At 40.2% G+C, this 23,172-nt stretch overlaps 2 protein-coding genes across 2 annotated transcripts; one reads left to right on the top strand and one right to left on the bottom strand.

Annotated features, from left to right (window-relative positions):
* Positions 1-5,994: 5,994 nt before the first annotated feature.
* Positions 5,995-7,344, top strand: LOC121445232 (interferon-inducible GTPase 1-like). Its single transcript, XM_041647269.1, has one exon. It carries the CDS (start codon positions 5,995-5,997, stop codon positions 7,342-7,344), a length of 1,350 nt encoding a protein of 449 aa, XP_041503203.1.
* A 7,958-nt stretch (positions 7,345-15,302) lies between these two features.
* LOC121445231 (interferon-inducible GTPase 1-like) lies at positions 15,303-16,532 on the bottom strand. The gene has a single exon (XM_041647268.1). It carries the CDS (start codon positions 16,530-16,532, stop codon positions 15,303-15,305), a length of 1,230 nt encoding a protein of 409 aa, XP_041503202.1.
* Positions 16,533-23,172: the final 6,640 nt, after the last annotated feature.

Here is a 23,172-nt window from a genome sequence, read left to right as displayed (position 1 = left end):
CTGTTAGTACTCATGCTTGCAACAGGTGCTACATCGACCTCTAGATAGGTGGGGTTTTTATTTAATTTTTTCAGAATTTTATACATGAGTCTTGTTCTTATGTGGTTTCTACCTCTCATTCTTTCCCTTCCAAATCACCCTACATCATCCAATACTTCCTCTCAAATTCACAATATCTTCTTCTGTTATTAACACACATGCATGTGCAGACACACACACACCTTACTGAATTCATTTAGTGCTGCTCATGTGTCCATGTGGTTAGGACTGGCCACTTTGGATTGGACAATCTATTAGTGGGTTTATTGCTAGAGAAAATTGATTCTCCCCTTTTCAATAGCCATTGGTTTTACTTGTAGCTATTCTTCTAGAGATGAGATTTTGAGAAGTTTCTCCCATCCACATTGATATGTCAACTGATGTCACTATGCAGCTATGGTTAGGCAGTCATATACTCGAGGTTTCCTGGCTACAGCATCCTTTCCATGTCTAAAGGAGAATATTTGCAGCTGATGTCCTGATGTTCTGACTCTTACAATCTTTCCACCTCTACTTCTGTGATTTTCCTGAGCCCTGGGTGTAATGGTTACATTGTAGATGTGTCAATTGGGGTTCAGTACCCAGAGTGACCCCTTCTCTGTGTGGAAACCAGGCACGGGCCTCTGTACCACTCCTTGACATACAGTCAAAGGACTTTATGCCCTACTGAGGAGACACCATTTATTTATTCTCTTATTTGTGGATTCTAACTGAGAACCTGTAGATTTGAGGATATAATCAGAGATAATTACAGAAGCAATGAAAGAAGGCAAGGGCCATGGGGAAGGAGAGAAAAGAAACTCTGTAGAAGAGGAAAGCAGAATTCCCTTATGCTATGAAGATGGAAAAGGGGAAGTAGGAGGAGCTGTAGCTGCGGGCAAGATGATATGGAAGAGAGGAAAGACTGAAAGAGAAAAAACACTAAGGCTGTTGAAAGCCATGGGGAAATATATTATTTTATAAACCTACTTTAGAATACATATATGATATATACATACAAATAAAAATGCATATGTTTTAATGGAATCTTGCAGCAATGAGTGATAAGGCTCTCCCACAAGAACTAAAGACCATGTAATGAAAATCCCAGTCTTAGGCATGGGAAACCTTTCTTTGACTTATAAATCAGAGGGTCCAGCAATCCACCAACACAACAAAGGCCATTTCCATTGCCCTTGGAGGCCTCCCAGAACTTGAAAATAAGGCCCTATTACTGAATGCACCTTGGACACAGGACTTGGAGGAATCCACCTGGAATTGGTCTGGAAGCCTCCTCACTGAAACTAGCTCTCCCAGTAGCAGCCTCTGTGCAAGCTGCCAAAGGAGAAAAGCAAACAACAGGCCTAACTCCACTGCGGCATGATGAAAACTGACCTTTGGTGGCCAAGGGAGAGCTGGTTTGTCAGGAGAGATCTGCGTTCTCCTCTGACCTGGTCCCTTGAACAAGGGCTATCAACTTTGTTCATCAGCACAGCAAATATGGTACCAAGGGAGAACGAGGGACAATCAATCTTTTACAGAGCCTCGCAAGGGGAGAGATTGTTCTTTGGCCCTATTAACTCATAAGAGCACACAATCTCACAATCAGATGCTATCGGTCTGTACCCATATGTCGCTTTCAACATTTTACTTGAAGGGGAACACTTTTCAGGACCTCACTGTATTCAGCAAATGTGCTTAGGTCCAGCCACTGCACCTTATGTATACATCCATTGTCCTGAATTAGGGATGTGAATGGTAACAAAGGAAAAACAAGGAACATGGTCCATCAGGGCCATTGATTACATTGTTTTTCTTAAAGGGAAGCTGTTTCTGACTCAGTATGTAAAAAGAATGAGTGCATAGTCTAAATGATTTCAAAGCACATTATTAACTTGGTTAAAGGTTGGGTGAAAGTTTGATCTGTAAAGACAAGCTTCAAACAGCATTTCCCAGAAAAACCATTCCCACACAGCTCTAAAGCCATGAACCACAATGACCAGCCCAGAAAGATGTCTCTTATGGGGCAATGGTAACACTTCATATTGTGGGTATTTAATAGCGTCTAATTGAACTAAGTCCCATTCTATAGAAAGAAATGTATGCCTACTTTAAACCTAGACAATTATCCATAATTGGAGAGGTCATAGACACTAGAGAAGCACCTGTTACTGCATCTTTCTAAATCATTGTAGCTTTGATTGTATTGGAAATTCTTGTCTTCATAACCACGGATAAATGTAGCTCTCACTCCTCATCAAAGAAACTTCTTTCACATATAAATCTATTTCGAATTTCATACATGAGTAATTTATATATGAGCATTTATATCAATTCTATTTCTCCCTTTTTCCCTTTCACCCTGTGTCCTCCCCAATTCATGACTTCTTTTATTATTGTTGTTGTATATACAGACATAAGTATATATACATAGACAACTGACTGGGTCCTTTTAATGTTGTTTGTATGTATTCAAGGGTGACCTCTTGGAATTGGATTCATCCAATGAGGGATAAGTTCCTAGAATGTATACAGGACATACTGTTTTCAATACAAATATGTCAAATCCCATCCATAATGAGAGGATGAACAAAACAGACAATCCTCAAAAGAAGAACAAAATGCCCAATGAATGCATGATAATAATCTTCAAAATCTTTAATCCAAGAAAATGCAAATAAAAACAACAGTGAGGAACTGGAGAGATGGTGCAGTGGCTAAGAGAGCTTGCTCCATAAGTATGATGACATAATTATGATGACATCCCAGCAAGCATGGAAAGAGCTGGGCAGATCAGCACTGAGAGGATCCCGAGACAAGAGGATTTCTCTGGCTTGACTACTTCCTCACTAGGAGAGAAGTAAGCCCCAGATTCAGTGAAGCCCTGTTTCAGAGGAATAGGCACCAAGTGGTGGCAGAGAAGAAATTTCTTCTAACTTCTGCACACATAGCCCCCCAGCAACACACACGCTATTCCCCCTCAAATCATAAATCAATACAGATAACTCTTAAAACACAAACTCCATTGAAATTCTGTTTCACCCCCAAGAAAAATAGCTATTAATCAATAAGGGTAAAATAACACAAATGTTGGAGAGGAGGGAGGTGAGAGGGGAAGGAACACCTAAATATTGTTGATTGATGGGAGTACAGGAATGTAAATGTTAGTTCCTTTACAATGAACAATTATAATAGTGGTTTCCCAACAAAGTAAAAAGAGAAATGCTCACACACTTTTACATGCGAATATCTAGCATTCCCAGATCATTTGCTGAAAATACTACCTTTTCTCTTGTGTATATTTTTGATGCCTCTATCAAACATTCCATGGTTGGGTTTGTTTCTGATTTCTCTATCCAGTTTCCTGACCTGAATTTCTGTGGGTGGGTGGGTCGCTTGATTGCTTGCTTTACCAATATCAGGCTGCTACTTGTCAGTGTGGTTGTATTCTGGGCTGTCCACAGGTGTTATGATGCATCCACAATCACTCTTGATTCGTGATTGCTGTGGGGCTTCTGTCCATCTGTGTGGACTTTAGGGTTGGTTTTTCTACCCCGTGAAGAATGGAACTGTAATTGTTATGCATTGCCATGTATCCAAAGATCAGTTTTAGTGATACAGCAGTTTCCACCATACTAATTCTCCCACTTTATGAGCACAGGACTTTCCATATTCTAATGTCTTCTTCAATTCTTTTCTTCAACGTTCCAAGTTTTTATTGTAAATTATGCTTATGCCCTGGTATTTATATTTTAGTTACTTTGGTGGGATTTCTCCTCCTCTCTAATTTATTTCTTTGGAAGCTTGTTACTGGCATATAGAATAGCTACTGATTTTTGTGTTGATTTAGTATTCTGCTACTTTGTTGAAAGTGTTCACCGCTATTTTCTATTTAAGTTTGTTTTTTTTTTTCTGACGTACTAGAACACTGGCTAAAAGCAACTTGGGGAGGAAAAGGTTTATTTGGCTAACATATCTAGGTCACAGTCCATTGAGAGAAGTCAAATCTGAGGCAGAAGCCTGGAGAAAGGAACCTAGAAGCAGGAACTGAAGCAGAGGCCGTTAGAGGAGCTGCTTACTGGGTTGCTCCCACCACTACCACCACCACCATGCACCAAACCCATTTTTCTCATCTTCCATAAAAATCTATTCAAAGGGATCAAAGACCTCAGCATGAAAAATTGACTGGATATGAACCAACATGTAGGTAAGTTTGTAAGTCTATAGCTATATGTGTCCACATCCAGCCAGGCTTATGCAATATTGGGGATCAAACCCAGGGCCTTTTTCATGCTAGGAACATTCCAACAACTGAGCTACTCTCCAGTGCACAGGTAGATGATTTTTATGAAGTAAAGTATGAAAATAAAACAGAGCTAAATAATAGTTTGAGCACACTGAAATATTACATTGAGTAAATGTTTTTTAACATGGACTTTAATAATGAAGAAGGTTTGTATTATTATTGAAAGTTTTCATTACTCACAGAGGTGAAAAGACACAAAGAGAGAAAATCAATGAAAATTAATATTTACAAAAAAAAGAAAAAAATTAATATTTACATCAACTAAATCAAATGGATGAAAGTAAAAGTATAAACTGAAGGTTTATGTGACTGTTGATACAATTTGACATTGACTAAACATTGATGATGATTACTATTTGCTTCTCAGTTTGAAAGATTATACTTATGTTAGTTAAAATTCCCCACATTTTGAAGGCACATATTGAAGGATGAAAGAACACCTTGGACTGGCCTGGAAGACTCTAGTCAAATTAGATGCAACATAGTTACTCTCATTTCTAAAGTAGTTGAAGCTAGTAAATGGGCATGTGCAGATGTGTAGAGAGATGTTTCTGTCCTGTTTGGTCCCTCAGCTGTTCAGTCCCCAAAAAACACACAGCAGCTTATATTAATTATAAACTGGTTGTCCTATTAGCTCAGGTTTATTATAAATTAAATTAACCCTTAATTCTTACCTATGTTTAGCCACCTGTCTTGGCACATTACTCAGAGCAACATTCTCATCTTGCTTCTTCCCTGTCTGACTGGTAACTGCACACTGACCCCTCCCTCTTCCCAGAATCCTCCTAGTCTGGTTGCCTTGCCTAAACTTCCTTCCTGGCTACTGGCCAATCAATGTTTTTTAAATCAATACAAGTGGCAAATCTTTACAGGGTACCAGACCATTATCCCACAGCACTTCCCCTTTTTTCCTTTCAAAAACAAAATCATATCTATAAGAGTAGAACAGTCAGCCACTGGCTTTTACCTCTACCTCAGTCTGAAATGGTGGTCCTGCCTCCAGGAATCTCAGAATGAGACTGAGCCTGATAGCTGTCTCGTCCATTTTATAATCCTCTTCAGGGCTAAGATTAAAGGTGTGCACCACTGGGATTAAAGGCATGTACCGCCTTGTTTCTATAGCAACTCCTGTGGCTACTGGGATTTAAGGTGTGTGTTACCACTGCCTGGTCTGTAAACCTGACCACTAAGGCTATTTACTCTCTGATCTTCAGGCAAGCTTTATTTATTAAAATGCAAATGAATAGCCGGGCGGTGGTGGCGCACGCCTTTAATTCCAGCACTTGGGAGGCAGAGGCAGGTGGATCTCCGTGAGTTCGAGACCAGCCTGGTCTACAAGAGCTAGTTCCAGGACAGGCTCCAAAACCACAGAGAAACCCTGTCTCGAAAAACCAAAAAAATAAAAATAAAAAAAATACAAATGAAATGCCTTAACACAGATGATTATATGAATACTCTTACTTTCATCGAGTTTTAAATTTTCCATCATAAAAGACTCAACGGAGAGCAAGTAGAAATACATAAGAACTAGTCCATATCAGAAGGTGATAGGCATCTGTCTGGAGGACACAGTGGTTGAAGAGGGCAAAGCACAAAGTCATCCATCTGGCATCAGCCTATCCCAACTTACTCTCCCTTCTTCCTTTCAGGGTCTTTATTTGCTTACTGTCATGAGTCAGCTGCTCTCTGACACGTCTAAGGATGAAGACGTGTGCAAATACTTTAAGATGATTAAGGAAGAAAACAGAATCATTTCTCAGAAAACCATCACTTCAATTGAGTTACACCTGGCACAAAGAAACATTCAGAAGACAAATAATGTAATTACTGATTCATTAAGAGAAAGTAGCAGTACCTCACTCAATATTGCTGTAATAGGAGAGTCTGGAACTGGGAAGTCCAGTTTCATCAATGCCTTTAGGGGGATTGGACATGAAGAGGAAAATTCAGCTCCAATTGGTGTGGTGGAGACAACCATGAGGAGAACTCCATACAAGCACCCCAATATTCCCAATGTGGTTATTTGGGACCTGCCTGGGGTTGGAACCACAAAATTCCCACCCAAAGATTATCTGGAGAAAATGAAATTCAACGAGTATGATTTCTTCATCATTGTTTCTGCCACACGCTTTAAGAAAAATGATATAGACCTCGCCAAAGCAGTCAGCATGATGAAGAAGGATTTCTACTTCGTGAGAACCAAGGTGGATATAGATTTAGAAACTGAGAAAGGATGCAAACATGCCTTTGGCAGAGAAAACTTACTGCAGCAGATACAACGCCATTGTGTCGATACCTTTAAGAAAAACAACCTGCATGTACCACCGATCTTCTTGATCTCTAACAAAAATTCTTCTGACTATGATTTCCCAATCCTGAAGGACATGCTAAAAAACAAACTTTCTACTCCCACACGTCCAAACTTTATGGATTCTTCACTGAGTAAGGCTGAGGCAATCATTGAAAGAAAGCGTGAGTCGATGCACCAGTTTATCTGGCTAGAAACCATAAAGAATGAAGCTTGGACAAGTCTTTCTGTAAAGGGCATCCTCAAGGACAGTGATATGGAGAAGTTGAAGGTGATTTTAAACCACTATCGAAAGCTCTTTGGAGTTGATGATGGAACCTTGAAACTCATGGCAAAGGATTCCCAAGTGCCTGTTGAAAAACTGAAAAAAGTCATTAAATCTCCTTATTTGTTGGAAACTAAGAAAAGAGAAACATTAGAAGGAAAACTTTTGAAATATTTGGAGAGATTTGCCTCAGCCAATGGTGGGCTCTTGGCTACAGGTCTCTACTTTAGGAAAACCTTTTACTTACAACTTCTGTTCCTTGACACAGTGGCTGAAGATGCCAAAGTTGTCCTTAGAGAGACATACTCAAAAATTAGTTCAAACTCACATCACCCACAGCTACTGACCATGGATAGGTGTTACTCTTTCCTCATGTCCTTGACAGGATTTGTGCTTGTATGTTTTGCTTTGTCTTATCTTAGACTTTGGACATGGAATGAGGTGTAATATCCAAATAATTTTTTTAATATTCAGATTATTTTTATCTTACTATATAATAACACAAATATGTAATTTTTAAACATATTAACATGAGTTAATTCTGCAATAGCCTGTTTATTCAATTACTTTTAAGGCTAAGGCTCCAACCCAGGCCTTGTAGATGCTAGGCAAGCATTTTATCAATAAACTATGCATCTCACATTGTGAAAGCTTTTAGATTTAAGTAAGACAATTATCTGACTATTCTGAAATTCTGAACTTATATAATTTAATTGCCGTATCTGCTCATCTAACAAAAAATGATAGGATGTAGATTACATATTGTTATTGTTCTGGCAAATAATGTAAATGAAATAGGTTCTTCAATGTTCAACATAATCATATGTAACAAACCAATTGTCACACATTTTAATATGTTAGTAGTAAGTCATAATTAATTTGAATCCCTACGACATCAACTTGTATTGGGGAACACTCAGACCATTCGTTTCCCTTCCTGATTACCCTAACCCTCCCTAATAATGTGGCAAAAACATGTGAAGGCTGGGTTTTGTTGTTGCTCTTGTTTGTTTTTATAAGATTTTTCTGTACTTCCTTAAGACCCCATTGATTTCTATAAACCTGCTTTGCAAGTACTCCTGATTTTACCCTTAAGAGAGCCCTAAGAAATGAACTCAGCGTTGCTCTCTTTAACCGGCCCAGAGAGGCAGTCTCTTGCCAGGTCTCAGGTACATCACAATAAAAACCTCAAATTTGGCTCAGAATGGTGATAATGGTCTCATTCTCACCCAGTGTGGTTCACATTGTAGGGGCATGGCTTGGTCTGTTCCAAAAGGGGGAATTTTTTTTAATATTTATTTATTTATTTATTTATTTATTTATTATGTATACAATATTCTGTCTGTATGCCTGAAGGCCAGAAGAGGGCACCAGACCTCTTTACAGATGGTTGTGAGCCACCATGTGGTTGCTGGGAATTGAACTCAGGACCTTTGGAAGAGCAGGCAATGCTCTTAACCACTGAGCCATCTCTCCAGCCCCAGGGGGAAATTTTTGTAATGAAGCCACACAAACAGAAGAAAGTAGAAATAAATGCAAATCAACTGTATTAAAAGCTGTAAAGAGAAGCATCAACTCAAAAGAGAAACACATCAAATTAACATCCAATCTCTAACCAGCAACCCTAAGTGACAGGGAAGTGTGGGGTGGTGAATCTAAAGCCCTAAATGTAAATCATTGCAGTTAATATCACTATATACACAAAGCTATCTTTTATTTTTTTTTTCGAGACAGGGTTTCTCTGTGGCTTTGGAGCCTGTCCTGGAACTAGCTCTGTAGACCAGGTTGGTCTCGAACTCACAGAGATCCGCCTGCCTCTGCCTCCCGAGTGCTGGGATTAAAGGCGTGCGCCACCACCGCCCGGCTACAAAGCTATCTTTTAAAATTGACAGAAATATAAGAACATTTTAAGACAAGCACAAATTCTGACAGTTATGACTACTAATCTAGTACTCCAGAACATACCTAAATGAATATGATATGCAGAAGAAGAAAAGGACAGTCTCATCCTTTTCAGTCATGACATCACAGGAAAGAAAGCAATCCATGAGAGAATAATGAACAGGGGAGGAATCAGAAAGACTGCATCTTGTCCAGCACAGTGAACCTGCAAACAATGGGATGTGGGAGAGGACATCTAATCAACCAGAATAACCAAGATTACAAAATTTAGCAAACCTCTCTCAATGGTTATCTTCAATGTAAATGACATCAAAGGTAAAAGAATGAAGAAGCACTGACTGGATTAAAAACAAACATAAAACTTGAAACATTTAAGGGTCCGTGTTCTCTCAACTAATATGAGATATGAATATTCACACCACCCCACACTGAGCACAACCAAAAGCCCTGAATAGAATGCAGAGCATCTGACTGAGGCTCTGAGAGAAGGGAACAGTGGGGTGTCCAGCCCTAAGTGGAACATCTCTACCATATCCCCCGGTCTTAGGGTTTCTCTTGCTGTGAAGAGACACCATGACCATGGCAACTCTTATAAAGGAAAACATTTAATTGGGGTGGCTTATAGTTTCAGAGGTTTAGTCCATTATCACCATGGTGGGACATAAAGGTGTGCAGGCGGACATGGTGCTGGAGAAGGAGTTGAGAGTTCTACATCTCGATCTACAGACAACAAGAAGCTGTCTGTGTGTAGCTTGAGCATAAGATATCTCAAAGCTTGACCCCACTCCAGTGACACACTTTCTCCAACAAGGCCACAGCTCCTGATAGTGCCACTCCCTATGAGCTTATGGGGACAAATTACTTTCAAACCCCCACATACTTCCATTCACGTGGCTCAGGGAGCACCAGAGAAGAGGCAAAAAAAATATTATCAATATTTTCTTAATGCATCACTCATTACAGATTTAGCACCCCAAATGTCTCCTTTTGTCAGCTAAAACTCAATACACCCGATGGTTTCCTGAGAAATAATCTTATTCTCTGCCTTAAATTTCTTAAAATATGCAGTGAAGCTTGAGTCGAAATCTTCATGGTCTTCATCCTTAGATGCATCAGAGAAGAATGGCCTCATGACTATTAGTAAATCAGGGCACTGAAAGGAAGAATGGAGAGTGAGTTCCAAGAGAACAGAGGTGTCTGTGTGCTTAGTGCTGTATTCTCTGTGCTGCAGACTCGGTTATCTTCTGATGCTGACCAGTTCCACAAGATCGTGCTGGTTATGTTTTGTCAACAAGAAGAACTCTGTATCCTATCTTAGGTATATGTACTCATTCATGTTCATTCTGATTATATTTACCATAGTCAAGTAATAGAAAGAGTTTTGAAGCCCATCAGTTAATGAATATTATTCAGTGGTAAACAACAACAATGCAATTGTGAAATTCTCAAGCAAATGGATGTATCTTCATTGCATGTTGAGCAAAGTAACCCACACTTAGAAAAGCAAGTACCTAATTTTTTTTAAGTCATATATAGATCCTAGTTTTGGAATTTTAGATTTGAGGCATTCAGTTGGAATAACCGTAGACTCCAGGAAACTGGAAAGGAGTCACTGCACAAAGGAAAGAAAGATATTAATGGAGGGTATTGTGGTTTATTCTAAAGTCAACGTGGCACAAACCCTCACCTGAAAAAGTGTCCTAATTGCCTTAGTTGATGGTAGAAGACCCACCCAGATGCAAAGGGAAAGGCAGGGGGCAATCACTTGCCTTGTACTGGCTTGGCCTTCCTTATTGCTGCTGGTTGATTTACACTGTCTCTGCTGCTGGCTCCCTTACTGATACCAGAACAATTGTTTCCAGGCTTCCACCCTGGCCTCATCATCAGGAAACTTTCAGAATTTCAGCTCCAGATTGGGATTGTGGAGCTACCCAGCCTGTACCTTGAGCAACTATGGGGTTGTTGTCCTGCCTTGTGAGAGACAGTCAATGTGGGACGACCCTAACTGCTTGAGGCATGACCCAAGTGTGGAACAACTAGCAATTTCTCAGCCTCTCAGCTGTGATCATGTGTTGATGCTATTACAATGTAAGCTATCTTCATATATTATTCTATATATTATACATGAATTAGACATCTAGTCATTCCTTTGATTCTCTGATGGGGGAAACTTTGCTAACCAATCATCTTTAAGAGGTGGAGCCAAGTTAGGGTATGGCTTTCAGAGAACTAGAGAAAAAATGGACAGGGACCAGGTGATCTCTCTGTGTGTGGTTCCCCCATGGCACAGCTAAGCTTGGACTTCCCATTCCTGTTTTGTGAGTTTTCCCCTTATAATAAACAAAAATATAATTGTTTTATCCTTTAGCTAGCATGGTTATTTCCCGAATTGAGCTGACTTCTACAATTCTCTTCTTCTATAGAATTCTGAATAATACAGAGGAGATTAGTAGAACACAAGGGGTATGAAGAGGGAAAGGTAAATAATAGGGAAGAGGTCAGAGGGCAGGGCAGAGGAGGAGGGAGAGAGAGAAGGAATCACTAACTGAGCATGTCTGACAACACTGTACTGGATCCTACCTTTTATGTGTGCTTAAGGAGTTTAACTGGAGTTATTGTTTGCCGCAATGAGGGGGTGATGCTTGTCCAAGAAGATAGAGCTTATTGTATTAGTTAGGGTTCTATAGAGTCACAGAACTTAGAATTAATCCCTCTTTATATCTAAAAGGGGGGTTATTGGAATGGCATACAGGCTGCAGTCCAGCTAATCCAACAATGACTAGATGTGAAAGGAAACCCAAGAATCTAGAAGTTCAGCTTGTCTTCTGAATACTCCGGAATTCCAACAAAACAGACTCCAATGCCAGTGAGGGAATGAATGGGCTGGCAAGGTGAGGGCAACCAGGGAAACAGCAAAAGCTGCCTCCTTCTATGTCCTTATATATGCTGTCAGCAGGAAGCATGGATAGATTAAAATGTCTTGTCTTCCTAGCTCAAAGGTCCAGACTAGAAGGGAATTCACCCATTTTAACCCCAGCATAAAATCTCTCACAGATGTGCCCTCAATTTCTGGATTATACTTCATTCCAGATAGAGTCAAGAACTTGATTATTTCTAGAATGAAGTTCGCAACAAGAAGAGCTATTGAAGGTGTCAAACAGAACTCAGTGTCAGCTGTGTGATACCTGTCCCTCCGTTGTTGATCAGGAAGGTCCCAAGACCTCAAAACAATACAGGATACTGCTTTCATTCTTCAATTCCCACCAGAATCTGATGGCAAGAATCTATTGATAAAGACACCATATACTTTGGTCATAGGACATAGAAATATGTTGGCACCAACCAGAAAACTTCCTGTTTTGTGGCTAACATTCACAGTATTGGTGAGTGCTACTCAGGCTGCTGAGGAAGTCTTATGTGACTGAGTCTTACCTGCCCTGCTCTTCTGCGGAAATCTTGTTATCTAAACCTTGATCACTTCTGCATGACCTCAACACCCAAGGCCCAGCTATGCCCTGCCATTTTCTTATTTTATACACTGGCTTTAAAGAGTCTAGTGACTGCCATGTCCCTTTATCCAAGAGTCACTACTGCAACAGGGCTCATCACTGTGGGTATGAAATGCTGTCCTTTGGACAAGTATGACTCATGTTGGAATAGAGTCCTGTTCTATCGAGTGTGAGTCTCTGGAGCATCTGTTTCCTGTTAGAGCCATGGTAGTGCTGTGCTCTGTTCCATAGGGACAGAGTTATTGCCACATCTATTCTCATGGAAATGAGCTATTGAGCCATATGTCTGAGTCACAGACCGTGGATATGTGATCTGTTTTCTCCTGAGCCTTATGAGGGAATGTAGGCTTATGTCCTAGGTGCCACAGACCCTGAGGGCCATCATTTCACTGCCGCTCCAAACAGAACTGCCTTCAAACAGCCTAAAATGATGCTGTGGTTTATACTCTGGGTCACAGTGGACCTGAACCTTTTCAAAACAGCCCTTCCTTACAGTGAGTCTTCAAAAGCTCAGTTGTATTGCACATAAAATTCATACTAACCCCACACCCAGAAAAGTTTTTTTTAAGAATTTAGTTTTTCGTTTCTCCTAAAATGTATTGTCCATGTTCTTTGTTATAAGCAAACGCAAACAATCCCAAACGAAGGGCAAAGCCTGTCTAGTACAGGTTCCTCCCCAGCTGTACTGAGGCCTTCATTGCTAGAAAATGATTGACAATGGGAAGAAAAGAAATGTGGCAGATATATGGGAACCTGTATTAATCTACCAGATATGATGGTGGCTTTGACCAGGGAGACTTCGACATGAACAATCATAGGTAAATAAGAATTTATTTAAATAAGAAATAAGAATTACCAAAGTCCTGGCCTTAGAGGAATGAACCCCATTGCCTCACTTGCAAGAGGGATTCTCAATTGAGGAATTCCTTTAATCAGATTGGCTTGTGGGAATATCTCTGGGGGATTTACTTGATTGATAAATAATGTAGGAGAATATAGCCCACTGTGGTGAGTGCCATCCCTAGGAATGTGGTCCTGGGATGTGTGAGAAAATAGGGTGAACAAGCCATGGAGAGCAAGTCAGTAAGCAGTGTTCCCTCCCAGTCTCTCCTTCAGTTCCTTGGTTTCTTTTGATGATAGACTGTAACCTGCCAGCCAACTAAATACTTTCCTCCCTCAGGGTGACTTAGTTAGTGTTTCTGCTGTATTTGGCGGCATGAACTTGGGAGAGTGGAACCTAAAAATGAGGTGGTCTAAAGTCTCATGCAATAACCAACTTTATTCAGGGAATCAGACAATTTATATTCTGAGTGCATTTTGTGTGTCAAACAAGATCATGTGAGCAAAGATCACTTGAGTTCAAGTTATGATCAATCACAAAGGCAAGCTCACCTGGGTTTAGGCAGTATAAAGTCAGGAGGACAACTTCTGTTTGGAAACATCATCCTGAATACTAGAGGTAAGATGACGGGTAATCTACAGTAAAACCCACTCCTGTCTATTCCACCTCAGAGGGGCACGGCAGTGCATTCCACAAAAAAAAATCCATGCTATGGAAGAACAGAATTACAAAAAACTTATATGTAAATATGTAAATTTTATGATTGCTTTAGCCAGGTGGTTTTGTCTTTTTGTCTTTGTCCTGGAGTTTTCTCACAAGCTCTCAGGAATCTCCTCACACAGCTTCCTTCACTGACTGTGTATCAAGAGCTAGTGTTTAATCCCATCAACAGAATTACAAACTATGACAATGTACAGACTACTTGTTAACCTTGAGGAGAGCTTCATGAAACTTTTATGTTTCCATACTTTAAGACTTGAGATTTTATTTCCTTCCTGAATCTTATTTTATTTTATATTTAAAATGTATCCCTGTGTACATGTTTACATGTGTGCGGACATGTCAGGCTTATGTTGGGTCTCCTGCTCCATCACTTTCTACCCTTTTCATCAATGCAGTTTCTCTCAATTGAATCAAGAGCTTGTAGATCTACACAGCCTAGCAAGCCAACCTGCTCCATGACTGCACTGTTTCTGCATTCTGAGTGTGGAAGTACAAGGCGGCTGCCACACACACTGAACTTCTATATCTGTTCTAGCAATTGAGCTCTGGTCCTCATACATGCATGGCAAGTGCCTCCAGCTTCCTGGGATGCCATTAGAATGTCTGATTATCTGATTAGGAGGAATTAGCTACAAAGCACTTATTCATATCTTTTGTGTGTGCTTGAATATTTTGGGTGTTGTACATGTCGATTCATGAATGTGTGCATGGTTGTGTGTGTGTATTCAAGTGTACAGGTGAATGTATCTGATTTTTTGGGCCACCAATCAGCTCCCAAATTATGACACAGAGAGTTATTAGCATTGAATGCTGGGCCTCACTTTAGCTGTTTTTTTTTTTTTAAAGTGGCTTCTTTCTTTTTCTTATTTCTTTTTTCTCAGCTTTTTTTAGGCCTTACTTGAAAATACAGGCCCCACATTGGAATGCCAAATGTACCATGATTTTTACACAGTTAAGGTCATATTCTGCAACATAAACAAATGTAACACATCTTTGTCCAGATAAAACAATTTTCCTCAAAAGGTGGAGTTGAAGACAGAAAGGAGGGTAGAGAGGTGAAGAGGGACTGGGGTTGTCATATGAACATATATGAACTTCTATATAGGTTCTAGCAATTGAGCTCTGGTCCTCATGCATGCATGGCAAGTGCCTCCAGCTTCCCGAGATGCCATTAGAATGTCTGATTAGCTTATTAGGAGGAATTAGCCACAAAGCACTTATTCATATCTTTTGTGTGTGCTTACTATGTCATATGACATAGTCAGAAGCAGGGTCCATATCTTTAGGTGTTTCCATGGTGATACTCGTTTCGCTAGAGTAAAAAAAAAAAATATGTTAGAGGGGGGAATTCATCTAATGACTTCTTGATAGTAATCATTTGCTCTTGTCATGGTCAGTAGCTGTGGATGAGGTGAGTTTAAACTACTTTCCTAAATTTGTCTAAGGAGAATTTTGGCATCTTCAGTCACTGTGTCAAGGAACAGAAATTGCAAGTAAAAGGTTTTCCTAAAGTAGAGACCTGTAGCCAAGGGCCCACCAGTAGCTGAGGCAAATTTCTCCAAATATTTCAAAAACATTTCTCCTAATGTTGTTTCTTTCTCAGTTTCCAACAAATAAGGGGATTTAATCATTTTTTTCAGTTGTTCAACAGGCACTTGGGAATCCTTAGCCATGACTTGCAGGGATTCATCATCCACTCCAAAGAGGACTCGATAGTGGTTTAACTTCTCCTTCAGCTTCTCCACATCATCCATGAGGATGCCCACTACAGGAACAGTAGCGAAAAGTCCATCCTTGCAGGCTTCCCACCAGATAGCCTGCTGCATAGAGTTGTGCTTTCTGTCAATGGCTGGTTCTGTAATATTAGCCAAGGAAAGCATAAAATTGTGGCGCTTTTGAGCAGGAAGATCCTTTACCAGGGTGTCCATCAGGACTGGAAAATCATAGTCAGATAAATTGCTGTTAGAAATCAAGAAAATCTGTGGAGCATCCATGTTATTCTGACTGAAGGTGTTCACACACATGCTTCTGATCTGCTGCAGGGTCTTTTCTCTGTCAAAGGTATGTGAATTGCGTTTCTTCTCATTGTCTAAATCCAGGTCCACCTTGGTTCTCACAAAGTAATAATTCTTTTTCATAAATTTGATTGCTTTGGCAAGGTCTAGTTCAAGTTTTGTAAAACGTGTGGCAGAAACAATAATGAAGAAATCATACTCTTGGAATTTCATTTTCTCCAGATAATCTTTTGGTGGAAAGTTCACAGTCCCAATGCCAGGCAGGTCCCATAAAGTCAAAGTTTGAATTTTGGGGTGTTTGTATGGAGTTCTCATCATAGTTGTTGCTACCACCCCAACTTGAGCTGCACCTTCATCTTCAGGTCCCACCCCCATCAGGGCATTGATCAAGCTGGACTTCCCTGCTCCAAACTCTCCAGTGACAGCAATGTTTATTGGGGCATTATCAATATTTTTTAATGCATCCCTGATTACAGAGTTTGCCCCCTGAATGTTTCCTTTTGTCAGGTGTAACTCAATTGAATCGATGGTTTCCTGAGTAATGTTTTTGCTTTCTGTGTTAGTCGTCTTAAAACATATAGTAAAGCTGGATTCCAAATCTCCACGGTCTTCATTCTTAGATGTATCAGAGAAATACTGACCCATGATTGTTGATAAAAAGGCCCTGAAAGAAAGAAGGGAGAGTAAGTTGCAAGAGATTCAAGAAACATTTATGCTTAGCACTGAGTTTTCAATGTGTGGTTTAAGTTATGTTCTGATGTTGACTAGTTCCCATATATATTATGCTGATTATTTTCAGCCAACAGGATATAAGCTGTAGTCCTTTTGGAGGAGAAAATCTCATTTGAGGAAGTGCCTCCATCAGACTGGCCTGGGAGCACCTTTATGTGGTATTTTCTTGATTGAATATTGATGATGTGGGAGCTTCCAACCCACTGCTGATTGTACCACTGCTGGGCTGGTGGTCCTGGGTACGTTAAGAAAGCATTATCAAACTATGGGGAGCAAGACAGTAAACAATATTCTTCTTGAAGCACGATTAATAAAACCTCAGAGAGAGAACTTGGGTTTCAACATGAAGGCCAGAAGAGCAAAGCAGCCATGCACCGGCTCTTACCTCTACCTCTGTTTGAAATGGCGATCCTGCATCTAGGAATCTCAGAATGAGACTGTGTCAGACAGATATCCTTCCATTTTATCATCCTCTCTCGGGTTGGGATTAAAGGCATATACCACTGCAATTAAAGGCATGTACCACCTGGTTTCTATGGCAACTAGTGTGGGGACTGGGATTTAAGGTGTGTGTTACCACTGCCTGGTCTGTAAGGCTGACCATTGAGGCTGTTACACTCTCTGATCTTTGGGTAAACTTTATTTATTAAACTACAAATGAAATGCCACATAATCTCCTATTGAGCCTGCCTCTACTCCTGCAGAGCTTCTGCCCAGACTTCCCCCAGTGATGGACTGTGCTGAGTGTGTAAGTCCAAAAAACCATTTTCTTTTAGAAATTCTTTTGGTCACAGTGTTTATATCATAAATAGATAGGAAACTCAATCAAATTTGTACTAACTCTCAATTAAACCCTTCATTATAGAAAAATATTACTTAAATAAAGAAAAATAATATAAAATCTGCACATGTTTTTGCCAGCATCATCAATTTATCAAGTGTAAAATCATGAGTAACTGTGTCGCATCTAACTAGAACTGGAACATTTTATGTAAAATCTGAGATGTCAGATCTTGTCCATCTGTGCACACTTCCCTCAGTGTGTGCTTTCAAATGAATAGAAATTTAAATACATCTAGTTTTAAACACTGAAAAATAAATAATAAGAAATGACAATTTATATCAGTGTTTAATCAATGCCAAATCTCTCTGCTGATCACACAGATCAGTTTTTTTGTCTGTGTTACTTTGTTTTCAAAACATTTCAGTAAGTTCAGCTACTGTGTTTTGCTGAAATAATTTTTATTTTGTCTAGATTTACTTCCTTTTGTCTTTTCTTGACAAGGAACTCATCTCCATGAAGAATATAAACTTACAATAATACAAAACTTCTTTACCTTTAAACTCTGTGATATAATTATATAATCCAAAACAATATTTCCGTATCCTCAAGCCATTATTTAGATTCACTATTTCTTCTAAACCTTTTAGTTTATGAAAGCAGTCTAACAGTGTACTGGAGATGTAGGTCAATTGGTAGAGAACTTTGCTAGCATGAGTAAGGCCTTGGGTTCATTCTCCAGCACCTCATCAAAAGCAGGTGCTTGGGGATCCTTGTAATTCTGGAACTCAGGGAGAAGGTTAAGAGGGTCATCTTTGGTAGTGAGTTAGGGGCTAACCTGGGCTACTTGAGACCTTGTCTCAAAAAAAAGTATCAAGTATATTAAGGCTTGATGGAGGAAGGTCATTGGCTAATAAAGGAACTGCCCTGGCCCATTTTATTGGTTAGAGGATAGGTGGGAGGAGAAAACAGGACAGAACACTGGGAGGAAGAGGAAGTGAGGTCAGAGTCTCGACAGCTCTCCTCGCGGGAGCAGACGCCTGAGAGAGATGCCATGCCCTGCTCCCAGCATGAAGCTCCGACCCAGGATGGACATAGGCTAGAATCTCCCCGGTAAGCGCACCTTGGGGTGCTACACACAGATGATTAGAAATGGGCTAAATTAATATGTGAGAATTAGCCTAGAAGAGAATGGGCCAAGCAGTGATTAAATGAATACAGTTTGTATGTTGTTATTTTGGGGCATAAGCTAGCCGAGCAGGCGGCTGGGGTGCCAGGGACGCAGCCCCTCCGCCCCTATTACTACATATGGCGCCCACGTGGACAACTGAATCCACGGAAAGCCTGAAAGGGCTTGGGAAAGAGTAGGGCATGTTTTCTTGATGGTGACAATTTCTCGGATCTACTCTGCTTGCCAGAGGCAAGCAAGCGCCTCATCTAAGAGAGGCTTCCTGACTCAGCTTTAGCTGCAAAGCCTGCAGCTCATTAAGAGGTCCTGCCACGAAACACTTAAAAGGTGTTGACGAAAAGCTGAACACATGCTTTTTGGTTTTCAGCCATAACAGGAAAAAACCTGCGCCATTTAAAAATGCCGGCTTTCTGGGCCGTCCTGCCAGGGCAAACTCTGACTATTTGAGGCAGGAGGGCCGGCTACTGAGAGAGGACTTGAGTGTTGTCTGTTGTAGCTCGCTTGCTGGCTACAGCCAGTACCTCATCCTTGAGGCTGGAAAGCTAAGGAATGGACTGGATCTAGCTGACAAAGCCACGCCTTTAATCCTACCCATATTGCTCAGTAATTTAAAGACTCGTGTGGTCAGAAAAAGAGAGATATATAGTAAAGAGAGATTCAAAGACAAAGAAAATTTCTAAATGGTTTAAAGTGTGTTAAAAATATATGCAGACTAAAAGTTGAAGTTCTTAAAGTAAAAAACAAAAAAAGAAAGAGAGTTGTTGTGTGTGATAGCACACGCCTTTAATCCCAGTGCCTAGAAGGCAGAGACTAACAGATCTCTGTGAGTTCAAGGTGTAGTAGCAAACACCTTTAATCCTGAATGCCTGGGAGGCAGAGACAGGCGGATCTCTGAGAGTTCAAAGACAGCCTGGTCTACAGAGTTACTTCAGGTCAAAGATACAGAGAACCTGTCTCAAAAAGCAAAGAGTTAAAAGTAAAAATAAACAAAATAGAGGTTAAAACAAAGCTGTACAAAGATGGAAAATACACAGAGAATCTTGATACTGTATGCTATTATGCTCTCTTTGAATTATTTGAATGCTGAGGAAGGAGCAACAGCTGCTAAAAGATATTTATTTATAAATACTGCTGAACTAATCCAACATAGATATCTTGAATTTGGATCTAAGGATATGATACTTTGGAAAAGAGTTTCTTATTTTGTTTTCACAGAGGATGAGACGCTGTTCATTTCTTCTATTTCGATTTGGTATGATGGACCACGCCCTCCTGAAGGGTTCCAGTGAACATCTTCAAAAAATTGCTTCGCTCAACTGCCAACTGAGATGAAACTAGCACACAGGTTATACCGTGAAAGACCTAATTAACGACGCCCCCATTCAGCAGGAAGCAGTTTGGAGAGAAAAAACTGCGCCCATGTTCCCAAATATGGTTTATAAACGTTCTTTTATATTTAAAGGGGGATATGATATAGATATGAATAATTTGCATTAGTATAGATTTTGCTTTATTGATAGAGATTTAAGGTCAATTTTGTTATATGTATAAGTGTTTCTGATTTTGATTAAGGTATTGTGATTGTGTAGTTCATTTAAATATGTACTGTATAATTAAGAAATATAGGTTGTTAACCGATAATAGTAAAGCTTGTAGTCATGTTAGTTAGATTTTCTAGATATATAGAGATATATTTTAGATAGACATTCTTCATGTCTTTCAAAGATTACAGAATAGGACATTTAATGTTTTAATAACTGAGGACTTTTCATGACAATGAGACACTCTGCTCCTGGCAGCACCAATCTACTTCAAGAGGAAGATGGGCATCGAAGAGGATGCTTATGGAGTTTGATAGCCATTTGGGCAAGAAACTGCTCTTACCTGGACTATTGCATAAACTGGACACAGAGAACCCACAGAGAAAGGACTACTGAACTTGCCTAAGGTGAGATGATCTTTTGGGGTTCCTGATTCATTTTGAAAGAGTCTGCGAGACATTCTGCAGGACACAACAGATAGTGACTGAACTGACTTTGAATTTTCCTGCTTTATGGAAATGTCTGCTGGATACCATGGGCCTGAAGGCTGAAGATGGACGCCCCAACGGTACAAAAGAACTTTGGGTGACTGTCCAGGCAGCGAGATGTCTTTGTCATTTCTAGAGTTTGAAGTTTCTTAGTTCTTGTTTACTTAGGTAATATTATATCTTTCTGGAGTCTTTGATGGAGTTAAGAATAGTTAGTTATAGTTATAGTTTTCCGTAGTTATGATAAAGATTATTGTAACTTTTACTTGATAACTGTTATATGTAATTTTGCTATGTTAAAGCCTTTTTTTTTTTTTTTGTTTAAACCGAAAAAGGGGAAATGATGGAGGAAGGTCATTGGCTAATAAAGGAACTGCCCTGGCCCATTTTATTGGTTAGGACATAGGTAGGTGGAGTAAACAGATCAGAACGCTGGGAGGAAGAGGAAGTGAGGTCAGAGACTCCACAGCTCTCTCGGGAGCAGACGCCTCAGAGAGAGACGCCATGCCCCGCTCCCGGGATGAAGCTCCAACCCAGGATGGACTAGGCTAGAATCTTCCCGGTAAGACCGGTTCTCACAGATTATTAGAGATGGGTTGATCGGGATAACAGGATTAGCCAGTAAGGGCTAGGGCTAAAGGGCCAAGCAGTGATTAAAAGAATACAGTGTCTGTGTAATTATTTTGGGCATAAGCTAGCCATGTGGGCGGCCGGGTGTGGGGGACGCAGCCCTGCCGCCCCAAATACTACAAAGGCTTGGCAGGTAAATACACTTACTGTCAGGTCTATTGACTCGAGTTTAATTGTTGATTATTTAACCGGTTCAGATCTCATATGTATAATGGATATTTAAAGATTGCTGAGGATCCCCAAGTAGCTTTTTGTGGAATCCCCGGCAGGCAGGGGGCAGCAGGTCCCAAGAGCAGCTGGTCCCAGACAGGGCTGGGGTGTGAGACTATGCAGAAGGTCTCCAAAGGTGGCTGGTCCCCGGTGGCTAGCCCTGTGGGCCACGGGTGGGCAAGAGACAGACAGATAGGCACACCATACAGAGTGAAGTTGGACATATATTAGGTGGGTTATGGAGAGGAAGGGAAAAGGGGAGAAGAGGGGAGGGAGAGAGACAAAGATGGGGGAAAGGGAGAAGTGGGGAGCCATGTTAATAGCAGTTGGGCATGAGACAGATCCAGCAAGCAAGCTGCTTGGGGATCGGCAGCAATCTTTAAAAATCCATTACATTGGTGCTGAGACTTGAGAGGCTCTCCCACCCCAGTTCCTCTCTGGGGGTTGGATCTCCCAGATATATTTTTTTACATTTGTTATAATTGTTCATTACATCTCATTTCAGACTACCAAAACAATAAGTCTCATGTTTTAAACTGGTATATACTTTTAAGTTTTTTGCAAAAATAATTTATATTTAATCCAATACTCATTTAAAATATATTAAGCTGTTCTCTACTATTGTCAGTTCTGCCATTAATCTTCTATTGCAAGCAGTTTTTTCTTCTTTCTGTCTTTTTTACAAGTGTAAATCTTACCTGTTAAGTTGAGAGCCAGTGCAGTCAAGCTCAGACCCAGCTCTCCAGTCAGATTCTATACTGTAGTTTTACCTGATAAACAGCCCTCAACTGCTCAGACATTTGGGGGATATGACATTTAGATATTTAATCATTAAAAACTTTTCATAACAAAAAGAGATATGTCGGCTCCTAGCAGCAGCACTCTATTTCCTCCAAAGACAGAAGACAAATGGGCACATAACAACATCCATCTGCAATTCACTTCAACTGCAAAGTGCTGACCACTGGGAAAAACTGCCTTTCATCTAAACTGAAGATCACCTGATGTGGACAGAATCACTGAAATTGACAGCCTAGCCGCTCAGCTCAAGGTAGACTTGTCTTCCTACAGATTTCTCAGTTCACAGGATCTTCTGGAGCCTGTCAGGTCCTGCACTAAACAGGAAAAGGCAAATGTGACCTTTAGTGACCATGGAGGACCCTGAGGAGTAGCTCTGGGTGTCAACCAAGTGAGTTTTCTGTCATTTTTTAATCGGTAACTCAAGTAAAATTTGTCCTTCTCAAAGATCTCTGATGCTGTCTTTACAGCTGAGAGGCTTTGTCAGTTTAAAAGGACAACCTCACCAAAAAAAAATTTCAACAAAGTACAAATACAAGACCTGCAAGTTATAAAGGTGTGAGGGCAAATACAAGTTATCAAGCTTCTTTGTCATGCTGCCTTCCATAGTCTTAAAAATACTTTTCATTGTGCAAAAAAATAATCTGTCACAGTCATTATGACATAAATATGCTACTGTTTATACATATTTGTGTCTAAAACTTCTGTTTTCACAAACCCAAAGATTCTTCTGGGTTCCAGGGAGTCAAATTGAAGGATCCACCTTAAACAGGTCAGATACACCCCCCTCAATTCCCTGGTCCTAAACTTTTCCCCTTAACTTAACCTCTGCCAATACCTTAAACAGGTGTAAGAAATACTAGACATTTCCAGACCACAAACACCGGACAGGAACAAAGAGACTAACCATGCCAGG

This window comes from Microtus oregoni, unplaced genomic scaffold, assembly GCF_018167655.1.
Source record: "Microtus oregoni isolate MIOR12 unplaced genomic scaffold, Mior012 000168F_ref0000490, whole genome shotgun sequence".
Lineage (NCBI taxonomy): Eukaryota > Metazoa > Chordata > Mammalia > Rodentia > Cricetidae > Microtus > Microtus oregoni.
This window is presented reverse-complemented; position numbering and strand designations above follow the sequence as displayed.

What these genes read in the sequence shown, in the direction of transcription:
- LOC121445232 (XM_041647269.1), top strand. Translation starts at nt 5,995, where the DNA reads ATGAGTCAGCTGCTCTCTGACACGTCTAAGGATGAAGACGTGTGCAAA.
- LOC121445231 (XM_041647268.1), bottom strand. Translation starts at nt 16,532, where the DNA reads ATGGGTCAGTATTTCTCTGATACATCTAAGAATGAAGACCGTGGAGAT.